General features: G+C 38.0%; 1 protein-coding gene across 12 annotated transcripts in view; it reads left to right on the plus strand.

Annotated features, from left to right (window-relative positions):
• Positions 1-26,653, plus strand: part of GRID1 (glutamate ionotropic receptor delta type subunit 1) — a 538,463-nt gene that overhangs the window by 116,300 nt on the left and 395,510 nt on the right. Inside the window, exon 1 of one of the 12 annotated variants that reach the window (XM_085064177.1) lies at positions 21,558-21,820. The exons of the other annotated variants lie outside the window; for them this stretch is intronic. Coding sequence (XP_084920303.1) covers positions 21,790-21,820 — 31 coding nt within the window. The 5' untranslated portion in view covers positions 21,558-21,789. Of the gene's footprint in view, positions 1-21,557; positions 21,821-26,653 lie in introns of those variants that run through there. 12 annotated transcript variants of the gene reach the window in all.

A 26,653-nucleotide genomic window follows, 5' to 3' on the forward strand; every position in this document is an offset into this window, starting at 1 on the left:
TTAGTTTAATGTTACCAACAACAAAGTTTTAATGTTCTTTTAAATGTGGAACACTTGATATGAAAAAAGCTACACAATCAGGCTTTTATTAACTCGGCATAGGGTTGGCTTTGCTCTTTTGTCTTTGATTTCTGAAATTGTTGGCTGTCAGTTTGTCTTATCCTAGGACATTTTTCTGTTTCACAGTAGTGAATGTTTTCGTTGTCTCAAGAATCAGAAACTTGTGTATGCTGGACTAGTACTGCCAACAGAATGAATGTGTTTAAGACATGGAACTCTTAATTTCTTTGGAGACAAAGACAGAGCTCCAGCATGTTTTATTGCATATTGCAAGTTTGATGGTAAAACAGTAGTAGAAGACCTGCAACCAGGGATGGTGTATGGCATAGTGAGTAAAGTTGACTCAAATCTGACTTAGCTCTTGCCAGCATCTTAGGTAATGCCTTTTACTGGATAGGTGAGAGCAATATTTTCAGAGGCAGAGGAATGACATCTGTTCTAGAGATGCTGGAATAAATATGCCACAGAGGATTAAAACAGTCTTTGCCCAAGGTCATGCAATAATTTAGTGAAACAAGTTATGTGTAAATATGATATCTACTACTCATGTGTTGAAATGTGACAAACCATTCCCTATTTTCTTACATTCATTATTATTAGGCCTTTCTCCTGTCACTTCAAATTCCTTCTCTGTTCTTACGCTTCTTTTCCTTTAGGCTTTTTCTCTTATGACAGTTTTATGTCCACTTTTTTCCATATACGTTTGTTACTGTGGTGTCTGAACATCAAATATACAGATAAATAGAGGTGATTCAGAAAAACACAAAGAGAAAACCCAGTATTTTTTACATTCTAGGAGTCTAAATTAATTAAGATTAATTTTAAAAAGAAACAAGTATTAAGATCTTTAAGCAAACTGTAAAATATTCACCAGAATTCCTTGCTGTCACTTAAAAACATGTATAATAAACTAAATTATTAAAATTAACCTTCCCATTTAGACGATAGAAACTGGTTCTTTCATGAAGACTTCAGACTTTGGGAGCTCGGCAATCTGAGATGAAAAATTGCTGGAGAATTTACAGAACATAAGCTGTGGTTCTCCTTGCCCTTTCCTTGAGCTGTGTTGCTGTGCTCATTCTTAGCAAAGGTGCCGAAGCATGGAAGAGATGGACCTGCTCTTGAGGGCGGTAGAGGTTGTGGGACCCTTGATGGGTAACAAGTAGTAACAGGTTCCTGGAAAGTGGGCCTCTGTTCCTGCTGCACCACTGTCCTTTCTTATTTTCTTTCTCTTTCTTTAATAAATTATGATCTTTGAGAGTCTTTGAAAAATAAATTTCTCTTCTTTTGTACTCTTTTATACAGAATTTGGTTGTATAACTTTCTCCTTCATTATGCTCTTCATTATGCTTCATTATGCTCACATGTGCACCAACGATCCTGTTTTTGCTCTGTGACTTGTCTCTACCTGCATTTCATTGTTGTTGACTTGGTATTTTTGGGAAATCCGTTGAAGTCATTGCATTTGTCCTTGTACTGTGAAAGTTTTCTGGGACAAGCTCACTGTTTGCATATGACATACAATTTTTGCTCAGCAGCATCTTTTGATGGCATGGCCATCCAGAGACTGTGTTGACTTTCATGCTTTGCAAAGGTTGTAAGTTGTTTTATTTCCAAGTTAGATTTGCAATATAGAAAATAAAACCTTTGTTTATGCACTGTCTGATGTGTCTTGGAATTGGAGGTGTTTAAAATTTGTTCTGTGGTTTTTTTTGTTTGTTTGCTTTTTTTTAAAATTCAGAAGTTTGGTAATCAACTGTTTTGTGGGTGTTTTTTAAATGAAATGTTAATGATTTATTTTTCTAGTTTTGAAGTTAGTTTTATGCTATTTTATCCATGTGGAAGAAATCTTACAGAGTTAGCAATTGTTATTTATTTAATGATCATTCTGCAAATTAGAGTTAAATGAGAGAGTTTATTCTCTTTGGGATGACCTCAAAATTTAAGTTCACGTATTTGCATTTAAAACAATATAAAAATGGAGTTTTCAATTTATACTGCATGCCTGACCTATATTTTGCCATGTCTCAAGAGTCTGTAGCATCTTTCAGATGAGATGATCCTTGTTACACCTTCAGCACTGGGATTTACTAAGCTTGGGATTTTTTTGTTGGTTTGTTTTTCTGAACTTGTTCAGAGGCTCTTTGGAAAGTATGCAGGCTGGGCCAGCGTTGTAATGGTCTGTGTGCTCTTTGTTCTGCAGTAATTAATTCCAAATCAACGTAACAAGGTGCTCTAGAGCTATCTGAGACTCTGCCAGGGAAGGCATTCCAGGGTGAGCTGCTTATGAGTCTCTGTGTATTCCTGAACAGGTCAGAGTGCTGCTGATACTCTGAGGAGAGCTTCCTTTACCAGTGCTTTCGTTTGGAGATTTACAAGGTGACAAAAAATTAATAGGAAGGAGTGGATGTTGCTGAAAGGTGGCAATTAGTAGTTAGTCCCTCAAGCAACTGCAACATGATGTCTGTATGGGTCTGGTTTGCCCCTTGGTGCACAAACTAAACTCACACTTCCATTAATGAGAATTAAGTGCAGGTGTCAAGGGAAGGACAGACCCTTCTGTAAACCACTGGAATGAGCCTCCTTCTTTCTACACAGGAGTGCAGAGGATAAGACTAAAGGATAAGACTCACTCTCTGTTTTACTGGGCACTGTTGCACTAAACATTCAACATTGGCAATATGTTAGTCAGAATTATAACAGAACATCACATGTGCTTATATAGGTTTAGGCCTCTCCTTGCCATCACATTCGTGGTGAAATATGAGAGCAAGCTGTCCCCTAGATCTTGGAAAAAGGAGAGTACTTCTCTTTGCAATTCTCCTTTGTAACCCTTCAGTCAGAGTGGTGATGGTTTGTTGGAGTCATTGCCTCCTGTCTCACCCTGTGTGGGCAGTGAACTCTGTGCCACTGCTATGCTGAAGTGCCAACAGCTCTGCTCTGTATTGGAACAGCTGTGTGACAGTGACAAAATCATATCATTTGTGCTCTAAACCCATATAATCATCTGGAAAGTTGGGAGGTTTGACACAAACCAAAATATTTTAAGCCTTTTCCAGCAAAGTGCACCTTCATTATGCACTGTAGGTGATGTTCCAGTGCTAAAACACCTGTGAGCTTGTGGGTGGAAGGGGAATATAGTGAGACCAACAAGGATATAGTGTTATTTAATGTGCTGGCTTCTTGTGATACTGAATGGCCTCTCACAGCTTGATATCCACAAAGCAACAATACGAGCTTGCATTTTGGCAAGGGATGCCTCTTTTTCATGGTACCGTCTTCGAAAATAGATGAGGAGAGGAAATGTAATGGAGGAAATATATTTTGGTTTTATTTGCTGATAAAGCCAGGTGGATAGCAACCAGATGATGTTGATCTCTGGGTTGTAGCTCCTGGGGTAGAAATAGTGTGTGGGAGGTGAACTTATGGCCACAGACATCAGCCAAAATGCCTGTTTGCTGCTTTATTGATTAGAAGGACATTTCAATAGTACTGCTGCATTACAGCTGGCTAAGTTGCATTCTGGTGTGCTGATTTTGGTGAAGTCAAAGAACATATTTACTCTCTGAAAAGTAATTTAATGTTTATGACAGATGCAGAGGTTGTGTGGCAGCTTGCTTTATGGTCTTCTTTTAGAGAAGACTTATTTTCAGAGGTGATTACTCCTTCCATCTTCTATTAAGTTTCTTTGTAGCCAGATGTTCTCATAGATGTGTTTCGGACACAAAACCCCAGACATCATAGTAGAATCTTGAATAAACCTGTCTGGAAGTACTAATTTGAGAAGCATTTGTAGTGAAACCACAATATTTCTTCTTTTTATTTCCTTGTGCACTTGGAATCCTGCTTGGCAGTAATTGTCTCCAAAGAAAACAACAGTATTTTTTTATAAAATACCTAAAGAGCTAAACAATACCAAGGATAGTGCACCTCTTTCCCCCTTCTCAGTCGCTTGCCTTTGGCTTAAATTACAGGGATTAGTTAACACTGTATTTAAAGCTGTATTTGCAGAGAACATTGGAGTCCTATAATATAAACAAATTGTGAAATACACTTCAAGTTTTCTTTCTCCACATCTCTCCGGACATGTTGAGCCTTAAGCTTTGAACTGTGCCATTGGAAAAAATGTAACAAAGACATTTTGCCCCATGTTATACTGCCTGTCTTTGCAGTTAATGGGAAAGCTCTCAATGGCATGACATGAAAATTTTTATGTTGACTGATTGCTTTCTGTAACTTAGAAAATAATGATGTGGGGATGATAGCTGTGAAGAGTGGCAGGACTGCTTGTGTCAGTCACTCATGAGGGATGCATTACTAGAAGCTGGTTTTGATAGAATTGTGTGGTGTGGTATCTGCCACAGCTGCAGAATCACTGTTTTATCTAAAAATGAGATGTTTAGTTTTCAGCAAATCAATAAATACTCAGGCAGATATATCAGGTGATGTGCCCTTGACAAACCATTGGTATTTAGGTTATAGTTTCTGTCTCTCTTGCTCTTTGTCTTGGTCATGATGCACAGTAGCTTTGCGCAGTGCTGCTGTGTTGGGCCAGTTCTGCTCTGGGATGGGAGGAACAACCTCTGTCTAATGATTGTGCATCCGTACTTGGACTTGTGTTGCTCCAACTCTTCAACTCCTCTCTAGAGGTGCTCTTTTATGGGCAGTAAAGAAAATAGTTACTACAGTTACTTTACAGTATTAAAAATCTCATAACACATAGTGAGAGCTCCAGTGGTTGCCACTTACTTTTAGTGCAATTTCCCCATTTGCAAGGCAATTCCATCATCTTTCAGTGTTTTCATTATAAGGAATGAGTTAGAATACAATTATCCGAGGGGTTTTTTTAATGGTTATGATAGGTGTCCTCATTTCCTGTCCTAAAATTGCTGTAATTAAATAGCTTATCTTCATCTCAGAACTGGCTGAAAATCAGAGAGTGGGGATGTGCTTGCCAGTCTTTACATGTCAGCATGTGACAGCACTTTGAGGTGCCAGTGACCTTGTACTGTCCACAGTTAAGTATAGACACCGACTAATGCTTCTGCTCCGGAGCAGAACTTTACATTCAGCTAACAAAACTGAACTTACTATATACTCTGTTGTTATAATTTTCCCACTGGCCTGAGAGACAGGAGTTTTGAAGGTCACAAAGCTATTGCTCAGTTATTTTGCAACATCAGTTCATATGCAGGTGATTGTACTTCAGTGTTAATTCTGGCTAAAAATCCACAGAGAAAGGAAAAAAGTAGAATAAAGTGATTGTTCTTTCAAGGCTAATAATCTTCATTAAAATCTAATCTTTTCAGTGGCTATTTTCCAGGGTTTTTTTAAAAAGCTCTTAGAAATTGGATTATTGACCATGTGTTATGCAAATTTTTATTACCACTGTTAGTTTGACTATGTCTTCATATTTTGAGTGACTAGTGCTATTTTTTAGTGGAAAGCCAAATAGTTTGCAGAAATTGCTGTTCCATGCCTTGCCTTGAAATCACTGTTTTTAGGTTGATCAATTAAATTTCTTTAATTTGTCTGATTCATGTGTGGTTTGGTGGTGAGAATTTTGAATTGCTTTGTTGCTCTAATTTTGCTTTATTTATTCTGAATGAAGAAACCATGCAGTCAGCCCTGAGACAATGTAATATAAGATGCAATCCATATTATGTTCATCCCAACCAAACTAATTTTTGAAAACATTCATCTGATTGTTTTTGTCACACTTGAACCCTCCTGGATATGGTTGATACATGGAAAGTCCCGGAGAGAAAAATCTTAGTAAAGCAATACAAGCAAATGAGTTTGCAGTGTGAAAGGAACTATCAGAATATCAAATTCTGAACAGATTCCTTTATTTCAAAGATACTGAAGAACACAGCTCACAGTAGATGAACAGTCCCAGCGCTGACTTGATAACATACCTGATTTTAAATACAGAAGTGCATGTACTTTATCTACCAAAAGAACCTAATCAACCAAATATTAGTGCAAAAATAATTGCTCTTAAAGCTCATTGTTGATGTATAGTTATTGCTATTGAGAAATACTCCCCAGTGCTTCAGCTGTTCTGCTATTCCTCCTTTTTTAACTTCCTTCCTGAAGATAAAGGAAGTTTGTGCAGTTTCATGTAGGTCATCTGTTCTAATAGAGACATGAAACAATTTTTGGAAGTTGCACAAGAATTGAGCAACACAAGCCTGACTCTTCTCTAAGCTTTGTTCCTACTTACAAATTAGTGATCGTGGCTGCTGGTGGCTTTTTTGTTCTAAGCCTCTTGGAAGTATAGAGGTTGGCAGAAAATCAGGGACTTTCACGTATAACTCCTCATTTTGGTGCATGGATGTTCTGAGTCAACATATTTTTGTTTTCACCATCTCTTTATAAAACGAAAAAAAATATAGAAATAATATACAGGACTTTTCACAGGGACTTTCAGGGAAGTTCCTATTCCAGTTTATTGCTTCTTCAGTTAATAAAAGTTGAAAAATGAGGTTTGTTTTGGAGAATGATTAAATAGATGTTTTGTTTGACCATGAATTCCCTCCGTTAAATTAAAATAAAAATGGAATTTCAGTCTTGATCAGGTTTGGAACATCCAATAACTTTTAACATGTTATTCTACTTTCTAAATATAGAACTCAGATAATATATTTTGGTCAAATAGATGCTCATGCTCTGCAGAGATCCTCTAACAGAATGCAAGTGCAAGGCTCTGCAGATGCTTGATTAACATTTAGCATCCTTTCTGCTAAGTGTGGGTTGTTGGTTGTTTTTTTTCAGTAATTGAGGGTTTTATCACCATGTCTGCAGCTCTCTGTGTTTATCAAACTCTCAGATTCCTTCTCAGATCTATTGCTGCCCTCCCCCATCTTCTTCCAGCTCTGGGCTCTTTTCTGACCCCCTCCCCTCCTTTTTCCCTGTGCTGCAGTGCAAAGCACATGGCTGCACCTATTTCTTGTGGTCTGCAGTTCCCTCTGTCCAGGACAATCCCGTCTGAGGTGTCTGTCCTGGGCCATCTGGATAATTGCACTCAATAATAATAGAGCATCTTGCCTCCAGTGATATTTTCTACACCTAGAAAATATGATAAGTGAATATTTGACCTTATCTCCCTGTGCAAGAATCTGAAGTGTTAAGATATATTTACTGCTTTGTGGGCACCTGTAAATTATTTCTGTTCATTTATACATAATTAATGTACTTTTGACCTATTAGGGCATCCATAGCTGCAGAGCTAATTAACTAGGAAATTATTTTTGTATGCATACAGGTGCACTCATTTAAATGTCACTGATTTAATTTAATAACACGCTGTGAGTTTGGACACGCTGCCAATTTGATGGAGTTGTTTGTTTCTTCTTTAATTTATTCTTAGTAAATTTCTTTGTGGTTTTTTCGGAGTCTCTGAGGAGTTCGGATGATTAATAATTTTCTTTATGGAAAAAAGTGATGCTTTGTTTTTGGTTGTGGGTTTTTTGTTTTTAGATGGTGATTAGATGTTTTAAAATTGTAACTATTGTTTAGGGAAAAATTAATTTCAGTATTTGGACAAGAAGAGAAAGAGAACTGCATCATTCTCAGGACCAGCACTTAACAGGGAAAATGCTTGCTTTTCAGAATTCTTAATAAAGACTGAACAGGTAATGGTGAGTTAACATTTTTTGGAAGAATTTATTTAATTACATGTATCTCCAAGGAATATTTATTTTTTGCTGCTTTTTGGGAGGGAGATATACATTGTACTGATGGGAAAATAACATTGCAGTGTGTTACATATCTAGACACGTCACCTAGAACCTGATCTTGAGGCAAAGTATTCCCTGCCAATCTTTCCCTGTCCCAGCACAGCTCTCCAGGTCAGGCATAGTCAGAAAAATTGCCTGCCAAGCTATGTAAAATAATGATTGCTGGAATGAATCCCACTGGATGGATGCTGCAGGGCTCAAGGACCTGGAGGTTGTGTTTCATTCCTGTCCTAAAGAAATCAAACCTGACTCATTGGAAGGAGAGAAAAATGACTTCTTGTTTTGGGTGCGTAAGACTGAGATTAAAAAATATAAACCAGCTCTGGGCAAAAATTTTAAGACAAAAATACAGTGTTCTTCATGTATATATATATTGTTATTTATCAGTATTGTTGGTAGCTTTCTTAGAAGTCAGTTCTGGAGGGTTTAGGGCTTTTAAATTGTTCAGAGGATTAATGCAATGCTCTTAACATCTGAACTAAACACAGTTCAGCTAAGCCAGTAATTTGTACAGAAAGATAAAGTGCTTCCAATCAAATTGTACTGAGCTGAATTTCTAGTTGTGTTTCTTAGTGAGGGATTTTATTACCTCCTTTCTTCACAAGAGAGCACAACTTCTGGTAGAGCGCGATCTTCGCTGTCTTAAGTTTCAAAGCTTACACACTCTGAGATGTATCAGCCAGAGCAGTGGCACTCATTCATATGAGGGAACAGTCCTTGACATTGTCAGGGAAGAAAATCTAGGATGTGGAAGGAAGAAAGTCTTGCCAAAGACCTTTCTCACATTGACAGAAAACTGAGCTTTTTCAAAAAACACTTTAACAATACCATTCAAGAATCAAAGCATATTTTTTTCCATCTTGAGAGGTATTTAAAGTGCAAATGGGCATAAAATGTGTTCGGTTTTGTAGTTCAAATACCCGATCTTTGCAATGTCGTCCTGAAAGAAGTCTCTCGATTTTTTCAGTATGTGCTTGGTCAAATCTATATCTGAAGCATCTGCTGAAAATAGGCAGGAGCTATACAACTATGGCACAAATCTTGTCTCTTGTAGAGAGCCTGGGTGCCCAAGAGGTGCTAATGCAACTTGAATGGGCCTGGCAGGAGGATGGCTCCAAGCGGAAATTCCTGCCTTGCTCTGGGCTGCCAAATGACATTACAGCTCTTCCCTCAGTATTCACTCAGAGCTCACAGCTCAAATATCTGAACAGCACCAACTCCCATCATTCTCACCAGTAGGGAACGGCCACCTAATGAAGTCACCAACCCCAAACTATTCCCAGATGGACAGCTTATTCCAAATTCCATTGACATTTTCTACTATCATAGTGCTTGTCAAGTTCAGAAATGCTTTGTTTCTTCCCAGTGACCCTTAGACTCTCTCTAACCTTTTTTAATCCAGTCATGTAAAGTCTTAAGTGACAAGATCTAAAGCTAGTGCTTTTATTATACCAACTTTTTTCTCCCTACTGCTTATTTTTTGGCATATTTTGAAAATTTTTTCATCAATGTTTTTCATTAATTTTGAACAGAGGTAAGAAAAGTACCCCTCCCTAAGAATGTATTTATGTAAATGTGGAGCTAAGATCAGAGTCAGGATTCTTCCTGAAAGAGATCTTTCACTGAAAAGCAAACTCCAGGAGAGAATTTATTGAGTTAATTGCCGTCAAATTGTACGTACGTTTTATGTTCTTTTAGCATATCTGAGATATTGCATGATCCTGCTTTATGACCACCTGCTAGTCATCAATTTCAGTCTCGTTATAATCTCAGTCGAAACTTTCCCTTAGTACTTGTTCTGTTCTTTTAACAGTAATGACAATGCAGATTACATTTATTTCATATTCTGAACACTTACTCAAGATTTTTTCCTACTTTTAAAATTGATACACTATTTTTGCCGCTACTTAGATTAATAGCAGGAATCACAAAATAATGAACTTTCTTTTCTGCATTCTGTAAATCCCATCATGTTTATCTATTCTATTTCTAAACACTAATACTTTCAAAGAACTTCTTAGAAGCTATTCATCAATGACTATTTCTAGACGCTTTGTCATAAAGCTGAATTGTCATTTTTTCATTATATCAGGAATGTGGAATATTATAAAATCATATGTGTAGATATTTACTAAGAATTTTCACATAATTTAGTATGATTAAGTTCTGATGAACTTAAGGAATGAAAAATGAACTTGCAGCATATTTTATTAAATGACTTCATAGCTTATGATTTCTATAATTCAATATTCATAGTAACTGAAAATACTATCCATGAAACTTTTTCTTTCTCACTTTTTTGCATTTTAGATTTACACGTAACGTTTATTTTTTGAATAACTTGACAAATTTACTAAATAAAAGTCTCTGTTGCTGATCTCTGGAGAATGTGGGGTTATATTTTTGCCCATACCTCTCCTGGGTTATTCAAGGCTTTGGAGGAGAGTGCATCAGTTCTTCTTGATGACAAGAATTTTCCAGGAAAACAAAGTGAAAGTTACCTTCACATGAATAATATGCAAAAGCTCAAAAATCATCTCTTGTTACATTTAAACATATGCTGTCCTATCAAAAATGTTCACTGCTAAGTTTTTTGACAGCTGTAAGGCAACTCACATCTGATGTTACCTGGAGTCCTCAGAATTCCTTTACCCTTTTCAGACTGGCTAAGGCCTCCCTCTGTATGTGAAATGCTATTTAAGTTCTCATGTTATTACTGATTTCTTCTGGTTAATGGACTAGTGAGATGTGTCTATTGATTATTTAAACCTGTTACCAATCTGAAATACTATTGACCATCCAGGAATATGTGGGGTATTTGTAGAACCTCTTGAGTAGCTCCATCTCTTTTTTTTTTTTTTTTTCTTCCAAATCAAGGAAGAATCCCTAAGTGTGGTGGTAGACAGATGTGTTACTGACAGGGAGCTTTGTGGTCTCAAGTGCCACAGGCATATGCCATCACTCTTCTTGCTCAGATCCATTTGTGTTTGAGATCACCAGGGACATCATGGAATATTTTGGGGAGCACTGACATATGGAAGTAGATTATGTGTTCCTTCTCACTCTATCCATGAAACAAACTGTTTGTCATCCAGTGTGCACTAACAATGTTTGCCTAATCGTCCAGAGTTTTACAGTGAAGAAATAAATGTAATTGGTGCTATGTGCTTCAAGAACTTTAAAGGGTTTGAAACTAAACTGTGTCCTCTAGTGATACTTCTAAGGCAGTGGACTCTCACATGTTGTTCTTTATGTAAGAAAATTTGTTCAGAAGTAAGCTGTATAAATAGCATTTTAAAGGGAGACATTTCATGATCAAAACATTATACATTGTGTTGCTGATTTCAGTATTTGAAAGCAAAGGTTTGTCTCCTGATAACTGTGATTTGCTGATGGTCATCCTTAACCAATTACAGTGGAACAGTATTTTTTCCTTTATGTCAGGAATTCAGTACCACAGGAAAGTAATTGAGCTGTTTCAAAAGAAGTCAATGTCTGAGCTTACTTTCTGTAATGCTAGTGTGTCCAAATTCCCCCTGGTTCAAAGTGGGCCACTTGAGCCATTGGTGATGACAGTTACTGAAACAGAACACAAAGGGTATATTTTTGTGGTGTTTGGGCTATAAAAGTTTGTTCTGTGATTTCTGAAAACCTCCAAGGTTGTGGTTAGATTTCTGCCCTCTTGTGCTTCTTGTTGCACACCTTCATTAATGATGCATGCCTAAAGAAAAGGTTATGACCCTCTAACCATTGAGTAGTCTGATAACCACTTGCTTTTCTTAAAAATCCAGCATGGCATTTTTATTGCTGAGGGATCATCAACATTGGCTCAGTTGCTGGGTGCATTTCACATGATGCTCTGTGTAATCTCCTCCAAGTTTTGCTCACATGTCTCAGGCTTGTGTACAGTGCTGGCAGCTATTCTGCATGAGACCAAGGCTACAGCAGAAACTGTGTGTGGTGTCACATCAGGCAATGGGATTCTGAAAGGCTGTCCCTTCATTCAGTCGTTTCAGAGCCTGGATTTGTTCCCCAGGGAATGAAAAGTCCTCAGTATCTCAAGGCACCGACGGAATGAGTCCATGGAGTTGTTAACTAGTTGTTACCAAACTCTGCTGGTCTGGTTTAGGAGACATGTAGTTTATGGAAAGCCTCCCCTCTGGCTAGTCTAACATACTTTCTCTTGGAGTATTCAAAACAAATTAGAAATAACTTCAAAAGGGTAAATGCTAGTAATGAGTAATTTTAATTCAATAGCCTCTGCTGTCAGAAAATTACAGAAGTGTTTTAATTCTTTGCGTAGTCAGGGTGTTTTAATTGTCAGTCATGAGTTTGTGTCCAAGGGCAAGCTCTGGGAACATTTTTAGAAAGATTTTGTAGGCATTTCATGCTCACCACAACTAAGTTTAATTATCTTGTTTTAAGGAAATAGTTAAGCTTGCAATAAATGCCGTGTGTGTGAATACTATTTAGTTTACAATTTAGTTCATAAAATGTAGTACAGAATAAAGATAAGACACACAGGCTGAGGGCTTAAGGCCAATTGCTGTTCTAAAATTCATCTTCTTTTCTGTCTTCCCCTTCTTCTTGTCCCATTCTTCTGCCTTAAAAATGGAACTAAAGAAACCACCTTAATTTGGAAGTGGGCAACTGAGTTCATCTGCCATAGAAAGTAAAGATATTCCTCTGAAAGCCTGGGGGAGATACCAGTCCGTGTTATATCCATGGATACAACTGTTCTGTTGTATTCAGAACAATGCTGATATGCTATTGTGAAGAGCCATGTACCAGTATAGAGATACCAGGTTGCATGCATTTGCATGCTCAGTAGAACTGACCACAGTCTCTGGTGTGCTTGGTTTATTGAAATTTATTCACATTATGTGGTCCATTTTTATTTTTTATTATTTATAGAAAAGAAATCCTAACCACTAATTATTGTAAGCCATTTAATCTATACACCATGTGGTTAACACAAGCTGTGACTCTCCCCTTGCTTTTGTGGGCTCGGTGCTAATGCAATGCTATTTCTGACTCTGGGTGACATGCAGCTCTATAAATGGAGATAATTTGTTTTGCCTATTGAGACACTAAGTTGTCTGAGCTAGGGCTGTTCTCTACTATAAACAGTACTTAAAATGAGGTGACTGTAACATCAGCTAGTGTTTCTGGGGACTGCTCCATACTAATGCATGCAATGCACATCAACTGCCAAAAATGAAGGATTTTCTTTTGGTTTAAGGTCCCTCACTGCCTAATTTTCTCTTCTCTGCCTTTGTATATTCCCAAGACATTTGTGATTTCACTCCTTTCTTCACATAATTTTGAAAGTTCAGATCTAATATATTCAGTAGTAAAAAGCCCAAGGCACCAGTGTTGCATATGCAATCCAATATTCATGCTCTTTTCAAATATTTATTTGTACAGTGCTAATAAATTGGAAGACAGGAATGTGACCTTTCCCACCCTGTGAGTGAGGAGAGCTATCTGAAATAGCAGCGCCTATAACAGGTTTTAAAAGTGTAATTACATGGATCTAGCACCGTATTAATTTCTTTCTTGCTGGTCATTCTAGTAGAGGGCTCAGGTTTTCAAACAAGACTTACACATCAGAATTTATGTGTGAGGATTTTGAGAATCTGAATTTTAGGTGAGCTTCTAACTTTTAGAAAATGTATTATAAGTTTTAAAACTCAGGAATTACATTTTTTATTGCACGAAAATGCATGTGCATTTTTATCTTGGATCTTGTCAAAAGATACTTTTTCATGTTTAAATTTCTACTGTTAGAGATGCTGTTGTTGCATACTTGATTTGTGAAGGCAAGAACTGACTTGATAATTTAGGGTTGCTTGTAGGTCTGTAAGAAGAAATCTAGCAACTCCTGGGCATATCCAGCTGTGAAGTAAAGTTTGGATATGTAAAGTATCTTGGCTCAAAGAGCAACAAGAGAATTGTCTTTTCAAATCTTTAAAGTAAGTATTGCCAGCTGGAGCTGTTAAGGTGACTACAGACCTCAGGGACTTTAGACAGAGATTCATTCATGAGGGAAAGGCAGGATGCTGGGGTTGAAATCTATCATGGTCACAGATATTTAATAAATCTGTGCTGTGTGCTGAATATAAAGCACAACAAGGTTACTTCTGGTTCTCCGTGGAATATTTGTATGCTATCGTAGTTCTTGCAAACAGATTATTCCAAACAGTATTGAAGTTGATGGAAAGACACAGTATTTCAAATGGTTTTGCCAAGGAACTTCGGTAATTTAAAAATATCTATGAACAAAATCAAGTTAGTGTAATGAGAGAAAGCAAACATCCTCCCCTCCAAAAAACCAAAACAATTGAGTCTTCCATGTTACTCAAAGAGTTCGTTACAGCAGCAATTTCTATTGCTTGTAAGTTTAATGAAATGTGGCTGTAGAAATAGACTCAATTCCTGGATTTAGATTATTTGCTTATTTCTTAAGCTTATTATGCTCAGTTGTTTCCTGTATTTACGTTCCTCTTCCAAACAAGAAAAGTGGGAATTTGAATATGATTCTCCTAGGAGCTGTGGGTGTATACATGAATATCTTCCTTAGCATCCAGTATAACCTTAAGGACCTTAATTTCTTTTCAAGTTACTATTTGCTATTTCATCAAGGACTTCGCTTTAATGAGGCCTTATTGGATATTGGAGAAATTACAGAATTATGCAAGAATGGAGTGAGTATTCCGTGATCTTTCAGGGCATTTTCTAAAACTCATAAATTTATACAGCCACAAATTGTAATCATTCTAACAATGTATTCATTATTTAGAAACTGAATCTAAAAGCCTGTATTAATGCAAAAAGATTTTTTTGAGTTTTGAGAGCTTTTGGGAGCATAAATTTGAAGCTAAACAGGGATTAAGTTCTGCTCTCTCTCTGCTTGCTGAACTCCTTTTCTCTGCAAAACTGAAATGGGGGCATACAGGGGGCAGAAAATGGGGTATACAAGCAATAATTCTTTCCTTCTTCCTCTGCCCTGTTGATTTAGGGGAGAATTATACCAGGTGTCAAGGTTTTGGAGTATGCTGTAAGATTTTGCAGGGATGGTGTGTGAGCCCCAGCACTGTGCGAAATGAGAGAGATGGGCACTGATAGGTGTTCTTCCACTGAATATTGGTGGCATTGCTATATTCCTTTAAATGGTTCTGATTCAGTTAAATTAACTTTTTCTCAGCAAGAAGTTTTCAGTTTTGGTCACTTGCCACTCCTCCTCCCTTTGTTTGCCTGGTTTGTTTTCTGAGCACCAGTGTATGAGGCAAGCGTGTTTCCCGAGCAGCTTTTCACAATTGACTTGCGCTTTCGTTTTTCATTTGAATGCTCCTTCCTATGGCTGAAACTTCAGGGTTATGTCAAGGCTGGTTCAGAAGCACAGCAGTGTTGGTGAACAAACCTTGGGGCAGCCCTGCCAAATACGATTTGCGTTGCTGCACTCTCTGTATGTTTATGAAGTACTATTGTTTTGACAGTGTCTTAGAGGATATGTTTTTGTTATAAGGATTGTGACCAGGTAGTCCCAATTTACCTCCAGATGGTCATATGTCTGCCCTTCATATGACATTTCTATTTACATATGCATTTTTCTGTGTGTCTTTAGGTAAAGGATAAGTGTCTGTGTGATGGAAGTGCAGCCTAACTTGTCAAAGGCACTATTTCTAGAGCAATGTGCAACTCAGAGTAAGGTCATTAAAGTACCTATAAATGTTATTTATGTTCAGCTCTTTAAATTTATCAAATGTATCTAACAAGTAATTTGCCATTAGAATGTAGATAGTATATTCATGTTGTTTGAGCATAAATAAAAATATTTGGATGTAATTTTTCCAAGCATCCTTGAAAAGGGTTTAGTGTAGCTTGATAGGAAATACTATTTGGTGTTGCTACTTGGTTTTTGTGTGTGGGAGTTTTTTTAAAGCTCATTTTATTGTGTCATAACAATACCATGACTTTTCTTCCCTTTCCCTCAAGTGTGTCATTGGTATCTTATAAAATGAAGCATTGTATGCACACTAGAAAAATGCAAATTTATGCAGTCACAATGCTTTAAAAACCCAAAGTAACAATAGCTATTTCAGAGTAGAGAGAATTCCCCATTTCTTCAGGATTGCTCAGGGGTGCTACGTTCCCATGCTTATGGCAGAAAAATCCGACTTGCTGGTTGAATGGTGAAATCCTCCTAACAACCACATTCAGTACATCGCAGTGAAGATCTCCTTTCTGTTTGCCAGCTACCAGCAGTTTCATGGGCTGTTACTCTTCATTTGTCCCTCATTCCATTCTGTGAACATTCTTTTTCTATAAGGAAGAGGTAAATATTGTATCCCCAATAAAAGATGGGTTTAACGTGGTTTGGTATGTATTTCTTCTCCTGATTGGAACAGACAAGTGCTCAGTGTGTGAGTTGTCCTGGAGAGGAGGTGAGCTCTGAGTGCAGCTGCAGTGCTGCTGCTCTGCTCAGCCCTGAACACCAAGCTCTCCCTGGAGGCCAAGTGAGCAGCGCTGCCCCTCCAGAGAGCCCTGCTCTCCCATGGACAGAGCCTGCTCTGCCAGCACAGCGCTGCATCTCTTGTCATTTCCCATACTTTCATACCGAAAGTAGTAACTGACCTACTTTTTGGCTTTGATTTAAATCTATTCCTTTCCCCAACAACTCTTTTTCTTTTATCAGTAGTTACTATAAATTCATCTGGCAAATCACAGCAGATGTAATCCCAGGTCTTTATCTTTCTTTGGATTGCATCTGTGTTTTACTGAATCTGGTAATTTGCACTGAAACCTAAACTTTATTTTCAGTTATTATGATTTTTTACTTTCCTCACTTCTGCAGAATTGTTGGCAAAGAAAAAAAAACAACAAAAAACCTAAAATTGATAGGATATGTAAGAAAACAAGCAATCTTTTAGAAAGAGTGAGTATAGTAAGAGTAAGTACAGGTATAGCGTTAATGTCTTGTGTACATCCCCTAAAATAATACCCTTGCTTTAGTCTAGAATGGGCTAAGATTAAAAATAAATTTTTGTGAAAATGTAAGATTATGCAGAAAAATTCATATTCCCCTTTCAAGATGATTGTCCAAATCCTTATTCCTCAATGATGTTTTTAAGAGCTAAGCTCACCCCTGAGCATACTGGCTCTCAGTAGGAGACAGCACCCTTGGAAAGGGGACTCAGAGCAAGAGGTGGATTTGATTGGTGTGTGTGAATGTGCCCTGAGAAGATGGAGGAGTTACTGGAGCTTCTTATCACCCAGCAAAGTGCTCTAATCACTAGGACAAAAAGCATCTGTTTCTGGGCATCTCAAAAACCTTCTAAATCACCAAAATATTTTTCAAGACAAAGGTATTAGATGAATTTCTCAATTTCATGTTTGTTTTTTTTGTTGCGTGCTTTTTTTGTTTGGCTTCTTGTTGTTTTTGTGGGGTTTTTTTTGGTTTTGTTTTTGTTTGTTTGGGGATTTTTTTTTGTTTGTTTGGGTTTTGTTTTGTTTTCTTCCAGAAAGTTATTCCAACAAACCCACAGGAAACAGCTCTTCCAGTCTCCAAAATTTAATGTCTGTCATTCCCAGACATGTACATATGTACATACATACAAAACTGTAGTTTCAGAAAACAAGTTTCTGGTAAACAGTTTATATCCACAACATTGCAAGCATGTTATTTCCTAGTATTTCTGATTTTAAGTGGGGAAAGCTTTGTCATTGTTATATTTGTTACTAAATTTTATGAGCAAGATGTACAAATGTAACATGGTAGAAATACTGTTCTGTCATGAAAAGAAAACACTGTGTCTTTGTTTATATTTACTTAATTCAAATGCCAAATCAGTTTATGCTTGAGAATAATATATTTAAAGTTGATCTTTTATGCTAATGAATAAAATTTTGCTATCTATTTTAATATACAGTAATGAAAATAATTCAATATCTTGTCACCACTGAGCAAGTTGCTCTTAGGAATTTCATGGGCATTTGATTTTCTAATGATAGTTTGCCTAAAACATAGTAGCAGAAGCTTTGCTCCACTGATTCCATGCTAATCTAGTTTTGAAAAAGCAGATTGTACAAAGATGATGATGATAGCAAGGAAAGAAACAGGTACAAGATTGACAGATCAGCCTGGATTGTGTTTCTGATTTTAAGAATGGGGGATTCTCTGTCCCAGTTTTCCAGAGTGCATGTTCAGTGCAAGGAGGGATGTGCATGTTCAGTGCAAGGAGGGCTGTGTGTGTTCAGTGCAAGGAGGGCTGTGTGTGTTCAGTGCAAGGAGGGATGTGTGTGTTCAGTGCAAGGAGGGATGTGTGTGTTCAGTGCAAGGAGGGATGTGCATGTTCAGTGCAAGGAGGGATGTGCATGTTCAGTGCAAGGAGGGCTGTGTGTGTTCAGTGCAAGGAGGGCTGTGTGTGTTCAGTGCAAGGAGGGCTGTGTGTGTTCAGTGCAAGGAGGGCTGTGTGTGTTCAGTGCAAGGAGGGATGTGTGTGTTCAGTGCAAGGAGGGATGTGCATGTTCAGTGCAAGGAGGGATGTGTGTGTTCAGTGCAAGGAGGGCTGTGTGTGTTCAGTGCAAGGAGGGCTGTGTGTGTTCAGTGCAAGGAGGGCTGTGTCTTCCTTCCTGCAGGGCTCCTTTGGCCTAAGCACATTCCCAGTCCTCCCCACAGCCGCACTGCAGTGATCCTCTTGAATTCCACAGCACAAACTCTGTGCAGGGCCTCAATATCACATCCTTAGAGGGGGATGAGACTACTGAAATGTTGCAAATTGCAGACACAGTGAAGAGACTTTGATTTATAGGCTTGTTGTTCTTGCAGAAGAGACACGAATGCTTAATTTTGGGTTCTGTTTCACATTATGCAAATTGGGAGGGAGATAGGTGGTTTAAGAGATGAGGCATTGAAGTTTTTAATCTCCAGGTTTCCTTTTCAGGTTCTGCATGAGTCAGAGCAATTGCGAAACCTTGTTTGGACAGCAGTCCACTTTCCCCTGTGTTTTTATCCATGTTACTGGTTTGTCTCCATTAATTAATATGCAGCTTAGCAATTTCAGCAATGACAAAAGTCCCCGTCAGTGTGAAATCTACCTTTTCAAAAATAAGGATACCTTTCAAAGTTGACAGCAGTGCAAAACTGGCACTGCAGGAAGCTTTTGCTTCTGCTGTCTTCTGGGGACAAGGGTTTAATATCCAAAGCTGTGAGGCTGGAATCTTCTGTTGGTTTCTTGCAATGAATAATTAGTGAAATCTTAAGTATATGAAATTGGATGTATTTGTGTTAAAGTCTCTTGGTTTCTATTTTCTTCAATACTTTAAAACCATTTGTCTTGATCCACTGTATTTCTCAAAGGAATATATGATTGTATTCTTCTTCTCAGAGCTGAAGAATATTTGAATTGACTTACAGCAAAGCCTATATAAAAAAGCTGTTTCATGGTGGGAAGGGGCCAACTCTGAACCCTCTGGCTTCCTGTAAAGTGGCCATGTTTGGTTTTGTGCGTAGAAAAGATTAAAAGAAAGATGTTTCAGAGAATGAGATGCTTTCTTGCTAAAGATGTCCCTTTAGAAGTTCCTGTCATGGTAACATGAGGTGTGGAGACACAGCAAGTCCAGGCTGTGCCAGATGGAGCACTTTGCTAATTGGTTAATTCTGCTTTAGTGCCTGGCCACCACTTGGCACTGTGGCACAGAGAATTTTACATAGATCCAGCAGGGAAGCTTCTCCTTTTTGTTATCCTGAAATATGGGACTGGCTTTGATGAAATAAACTGGTTTAGTGAGATTTGCTGAAATTTTAGCATGTTCTAAAATCCCCCTATTTAACCCTGCATATGTATAACCTTTTTAAAGTTGAAATTAAAACTGGGTCATTTTTTTTCAGTAGGCTTCAGTGTTCTTTTGGTAGTTTTAAGATCATGGCAACTGATTCTGCAAGTGAAAAACTGCATTTTCAGTAAATGTGCTAATAATAGATTCTGCTTATGGCCTATCATAACTACTGACTAATGGATCTGTGGATAGGATGAGTGCACTCAATTCTCCTAATTCAATAAAGCAAGCACCCTTCTGCATAGTGGGACACATTTATTCTTGGAATTATTCCATACACTTAAATGCACTTACAGCTGAGCTGAATTTGCACCCTAAGGTCCTATTTGGAGAATAATATTCATAATTTCTTCACTTACATTCACAAAGTACAGAGGCATCTTTTTATTTTTATTATCATATTTAAAGACACTGAGAAGTTCATGGTAACATAGTAATTTCAAGCACTGCAGATCCTGCAGTGGGAACTGTGTAGTGGAAAAGAATGGAGCATCCTCTTTCTGCAGATGCTAATTTGCAGCAACACTGCTTTTGACAGAGATGAGAGTTGCTTAACTAGCTGTTTCCTTAATTTGGTCATTCCTTCTGAGCTTTGGGAACATACATTTTCATTATTTTAAGATGAAGACACATACTTCCCAAAGGCTTCATTAGTAAATATTTGGGATTGGGACTGAGCAACTTTATAAGAAAAAATTTCTGTAAGAGCACTGTATTTCTCAACTGCTCAGCTCTTAAAACCATCTCCTATGTTATACTTCAATCAGTATTGCAAGAAAATAAAAATCATTAGGAAATGGAAAATTTAAGAGTGTAGGAACACAGGCCAGGTTTGCTTTGTATATAACGTGGAGATGGTGATTTCGATTGTGTAAATCCTTCCTTTTCAGTGCCATTTGCAACACTGCATTCAACAGTCACAGAATCATAAACCAGTTTGGATTGGGAGGGACCTTCGAAGCTCATCTAGCCCAACCCTCCCTGCAGTGAGCAGGAACAACAAAAGAGATGACAGATCTCTGTCTCCCCAGGTTTTACTATGAGGAGGGCTAACGGAGTCTTATAAAAATCCCCAAGAAATTTTAGCATGCCCAAGGACGTAGTGTGTTGGAGATAATTTAAAAAGGAATAGAATCAAGCATCAAATATTCATGTGCTTTTCCTAGATAAACATTCATTACATTTTGCATTAGGTGCTTTTTTCTCCTCTCAGACATGTAATTTCCATGCTACTAGATGATTCTACTTACGGTGTATTTATGTTTTCTAAAGGCACTCATATTCTTGATTTCTTGCAAATATTTTTCTGTTTTGGTGGTGGGGGGGAGGAAGCAAAGAACCTTTAGTCCTATGGTGAAGTCAGTTTAAAGATGTAAATAGCAAATTCAAAACAGCAATGAGACCCTTAAAGCAACCTTTCACCAAGAATTACTTTCCTCAGGAAGATAAATTTGTTTTTGTGTAGCCATATATATGCACACATCTATACCTTCTTTATATTAGGGTGCATAAGGAAGGAAAGCATACATTCACTCTTAAGAGCTGAGCTAGGCTTGTGTTTCCAGAAATTTCAAAGTACTCCACATCATCATGTTAGCCTAGACAAATTTTCTCTCTGTTTATTGTTGCCTGACCACTGGCTGAGAGCTTTATTTTTTCTCTGGCTTTTGGCATCTTCTTGCCAAAGTGGGCACCATAATGCTCACTGGAAATAGGTCATCAAGCAGGTTATTAAGACAACATGCCTAATGCTTTTTCCCTAATACAAACTGTGTTCTAATCAGGAAGTAAACAAAGTTCATTTTCCCACCTCAGTCTGCCAGCTCATCTTTAATCTAGTGGATAGTCATGCTTACATTATCTGGAAACACTTAAACTTTAATCAGTTTTATTTTTTCACGTGGTGAAATAAAATGCCATCTTGTCCCTTCTCCATGACACCAGCACTTTTTGAATCCAATCAAAATAATTTGGAGGAGTCTCTTCAGAAAAGAGGCAGCTGTAGAAGAATATAGAATAGAATAGACTTCTATAAAACCTTGACTGAGATGGACAGGAATCATCTGCTCACAGTTTCTTCTAATGCAAGCACAAGGATTCACCAGGTGAAAGTAGCAGGTGATAAATTTGAAACACATGAGAGAACATGGCTCTTCTTGCTCCAGATTGCTGTGCAGGTAAAATTTTACATTGATACAGGGATGTCTGGAAAAGTTTTTTTGTTCTGCAGTTCTTGGCCATAATATAGCCATATTTTTATGCATCCAGGATACAAAACATGCTTTTGCTGAGAAGTTATTTAATGCTTTGCTATACATACCTTCTATAACTCTTGCAGTGGGAAAAACCAATGGTAGGTTGAATTAGCTGAAAAATGCCACAAAGCAAATGGTGTTCTAAACTGTTTAGGCCAAAGTATTGCCAGACTGCACAAGGATTTTAGTTTAGTGGTGTTGGGGAGATGGTGAACACCTGAGTGGTTCAGAAGAGAGCTTGAGAATGGATTGAGTGTTGGAGTATGAGTTGGGATGCATATTTGGCTCATCATTTGGACATACAAGCATGTATTTCAATAGCTGAAATATATAGCAATGTTTAGGAAAAGTGCAGTAAAGAACATGGATCTATTTTTATTTTATATCTTGGCTTCAAGTATTATTTCAGTGTGAAGGAAAGCACAAATACAAGCAGACAATTTACACTTGTGTTGCACCCAGCAGTAGCACTGCAGCCTCTTGGAAGGATGTCCTGAGCCTGCCACCCATACAGCTGCTTTTTATGTTGTCACCTAATTTGCAGAAATGTGTTATTCCATTCACATATTTTTTTAAGTTGTCCTTCCCTTTATAACTTAAGGAATCTTGAGAGACATCTGGAGGGCTTTACCATGCTCAAGAAAGAACGAGGAAAGGCTTTGCTGCAAGAAATTCAGTGGGTGCAGAAGGTAATCGAACACCACAAGGTGCTGTGCAGAGCCTGAAGAAGGAATATAAACCAAACATGCCCTGGATAGGACCCTGTCAAAGTGCTTGTCTTCTGTGAGGTTGTGAAAGAATTGAAATACCAGAGGGAAGAAAGCTTTGAGGAGTAGCTGTTTGTCACACATGCTTCTCCTTGCTCCTATTTAGAGCTGCTTGCAGCTACTCTCCTCCGTTCGAGCCATCCAAGACACAGAGAGAAGCAGATTGCTTACAGGCTGGTAGAATAATGCTTTTTTTAGCACAGACAGCACTGTATTATCTCCCTTTTAATGCTGTGCATGTCAGTACCTTGCCCAGCTAATACTGCCAACATGTTTTCCCTGGAAAGCTTTAAACAATATGAAAAAGCACTTTGGGAAAGCTTGTAAAATTCCGTCAATTTGTCACGATGTTTTATAGCTTTATCACCTTAGTCAGTGGAGACTGCGTGCTGCATAGCAAACCAAAAAGGAACAAGCTGGAACCAACCCTGCTTTCCCATGTTCTAAATAGTCTCTGACATTCAAACACCATGTTAAAGGGCTGCCTGATATTGACTGTGGTAGTAGACTCATTGAAGACTACACAGCAGATAGGCCACGTGGGCAGCAAGGTAAATATCTGGAGGTGATTATTCTTATTTTCCCTTGTTTGCGTCAGCTGAGATCATTATTGCTTAGGTGAATCTCTCCAACTTCTCCTATAACAGTGAGCAAAACAAACTAAGTAGAACAAAACCTGTTATGGATTCATTTAAATGCATGCAAAACCAAGTATGGGGAGATAATGTAACACCAAGCAAATTATTTGGATAACCTTAAAATTGTGTAAAATTGATGCTTTTTGTTTTAATACTAGCTGTTTGGCAGAGAGGCTCTTGTAGGTAAGAAGGATGTGGAATATGGAATTGCAGATTATAAGAGCTTCTAGGATATTTTTAAAAAAAAGAGTGTGATATATATGTATTTATATGAAATCAGTGTCACTTTGATAGCCTAAAAAAGCTACAGAAATGAACCAAGTACCAGAGTAATTCTTAACTAGAAGAAACAGTATTGAGGGATATTTTTTCCTATTGTGAAACCACATTTTCAAGGAGTATTTGGTTTTCTCTGAGTCTCAAGTGGGCTGCTCTTCATGCTTCAGAGTCCCATAAGACCCGAGTGGAAATGACTCTTATTGAAAGTCAAGAAGATTAAAAAGAAGGTGTTACTTTGTGACTTGATTTGGATGAAACAGCAATGCCCAGGGGAAACCCTGAGTATGTAGGAGACTGATCCAAGGATAGGCTTCACAATTCGGTATCTTTTTTTGAAACCATCATACTTCCTCTGTCTTAGCTGCTCAGAAAACACCACAAACAACTTTTCCATTATTTTCCCCTGAGAGTGCTAATTTTAAATTAATGTATTGCATTGGATGGTCACAGGATGTTGTTCTCAAATTTTGCTGCAGTTGTGGAGCAGCCAGTCTCCTACAGCTATCTTCCTTTATTCTGACATCCTCTTGGTGTGCTTCTTCCAGCACACCTGGGACTTTGTATCTATCTGTCTTTCTTTTCATGCAGACACCTGTTCCAAGATTCTGTGCAGAAGTGGAATGTGCAGACCTTCCCTGTCTCTGACACAGGGCTGTGTCAGTCTCGGTGTTTAGGCAGTGCAGGGGTTGTTGCCCTTGCTCCATCACTGGTGTAATTCCACTTGCTGCTGCAGCACTGGGTCCCCTCCCCTGCTTTTCAGAGACAAAGCCACACCTCTTTATTTGCACAATTCTTTAATCTTTTGCATTTCCACACAGAAACTTAAATTCTGTTCCAAGGTGTGAAATGTCTGCAAAAATGGTAAAGCAGGGTCCAGAGGGGTTCATGGGTCCAGAGGGGTTCATGGCCCCAGAGCAGCCTGTCCCTGATCAGGTGCAGAGCCACAGGAGCTGTATGCAATACGGCTGTCAATCAGTATTTGATTTACCCATTAATGCTTTTACAAATGACAGTACATTTGCTGGTGTTATTTTTGTTACAGTTTAGTTGCTAACCTTGGCTAGAAGTCAAAGTGGGATTCAGCTCAGAAATGAGAAATCCTGAGGGTGGGGAAGGATGAGGCAACTACAGAAGTTTAATATGAATTGCAGAGGCGGCAGGTCTTCACTTGAAACGTTGCTTGCACTTTATGCTGAATTTTTTGTCTGTGTAGCAACTGTGATGGAAAGAAGAAAACAGAATGGAGAGATAATGGTTATCAGGGTTTTCATAATTTTTTTCCCCCATGTGATTACTGATGATGTTTACAGCACAAAAATTAACAGCTCTAAAAAGAAATAATTGATAGGAGCTGTCAGTATAATGATATTATTGTTGGGAGCTCAGTGTGGAATAAGTATGACTTGAAATGAATCAGGAATTGGAGATGAATATGTCAATGGAAGAAAAAAATTTAACTGAATGTGATTTACTCACTTAAATATTCGTTAGCACTTTATTCCACATGCAGAATAAAAATGCAGGAGTACGAAATCTGAACACTTGCCACATTTCAACATTTTAAAAGTATAATGATTACTGTAGTTATTTAGCATAATGACTAAAATAGTTGCCCAAAGTACTTTATTTATAGTAACATTTGTAATTAGGTGCTTGAACATTTGTTATTTCAGACAGGAATGTCCTGTAGAGCTAAACCATGTGAAATGAATTCTCCAATTAGTGAATTTACATATCATCCTTTGTCTATGAAAAGTAAAATAATTCTTCTTGGCAATTTTTGTTACTATTTTTTTTTAAAGGAAATAGTATGACATAACTCCTTGCTATATTTAATTTTTAAACTCAGCTATTGTATCCTCAATGAACAAATATCACAATTATTTTCCAGCTGGAACTCCCCAGATGTTATTATTTCATGGGGAATGCTTGACATACTTATAGTCATGAAGATTCATTCTATTCTTGTAGCTTTCTCCTTCCTCTCTCCCCCAAAAGAAGAAAAACCCAACAATACCAGCTTAAAAAACTGAGCATGAAATATTCCTCAAGATGAATCAAGTTCATTCTTTGCAAATTAAGTATTATCAAGTCCTTTAGTAAATTTCCTCTTTCAGCAATGTTAAAATTAATGTCAATCAGAGATTAAAGATGATTGTGCCTGGTGCACAAGGCACATTGTGATGAAGGTTACTTGAATGCAGCAGTCTACAGTCTGGTAAAGGTGTTCACAGAACATAAAAGCTATGCCTAAAACCTTGATTTAAGGTTGAGGAAATCTTTGTGTACCAACACAAGAAGTGAGTTAAATATTTAGATAACAAGAAGGTTCTCATGACCTCTACCAAAGTGGCTTCTAACTCTATGGAGGAGCTGAAGTTTTTGTATGCAAAGTTCTCTCAGTCCAAATTTCTGCCACTGTTCATGCCAAGGACATTGTCTGAGATGATGGGAAACCTGATCAAATGCTAGTTCCTCGGCCTGGTTTGGATCAGACCCGAGGCCCGTTGTGATCATTCATCCATTCAGTTACAAGAGAACATTTCTGGCCTCCTTTCTCCTTTTCTGTGTGACCCAGTTGAGATGCTTTGTAGATTCAGTTTGTACCTGGACTCTCCAGAAGCCCCACAGCTTTTGTGGTTTGTGTTTGTGGGTATTCAAGCTCCACTTGCCCAGTGTGAGGAGTCTGGGAGCTGATCACGGGGCTCTGAAGTGCTGAAGGGACAAGTTTGACACTCTGGCTCTGTCTCTGGCAGAAGATTTCTCCATTTCAGTAGGAAGGCTTGGTTCACCCTTAGTACAACAGGATATCTGATTTAAAAATGGTGTACTGTGTTCTGTGATAAATGTCTTCCTGATTTAAATGTAGTTTACTATTTTTTCAGATGAGGCTAGCTGCCAAGGAGGAACACCACTATTTCTGGCTTTCCTTTCAAGCTCCCAATATACCTCAAGGGAAATAGGGATGTTGTGAAACCAACTTCTGCCAAAAGTGAAGGAATACAGAATTTGTCATGTGGGACATAAGGAGAAATTGTGATTCTGGGATGTGGTCTGTTGGACCGACTGCT

The sequence above is a fragment of the Lichenostomus cassidix genome, chromosome 6 (assembly GCF_008360975.1).
Source record: "Lichenostomus cassidix isolate B80296 chromosome 6, HeHo_3.0, whole genome shotgun sequence".
Lineage (NCBI taxonomy): Eukaryota > Metazoa > Chordata > Aves > Passeriformes > Meliphagidae > Lichenostomus > Lichenostomus cassidix.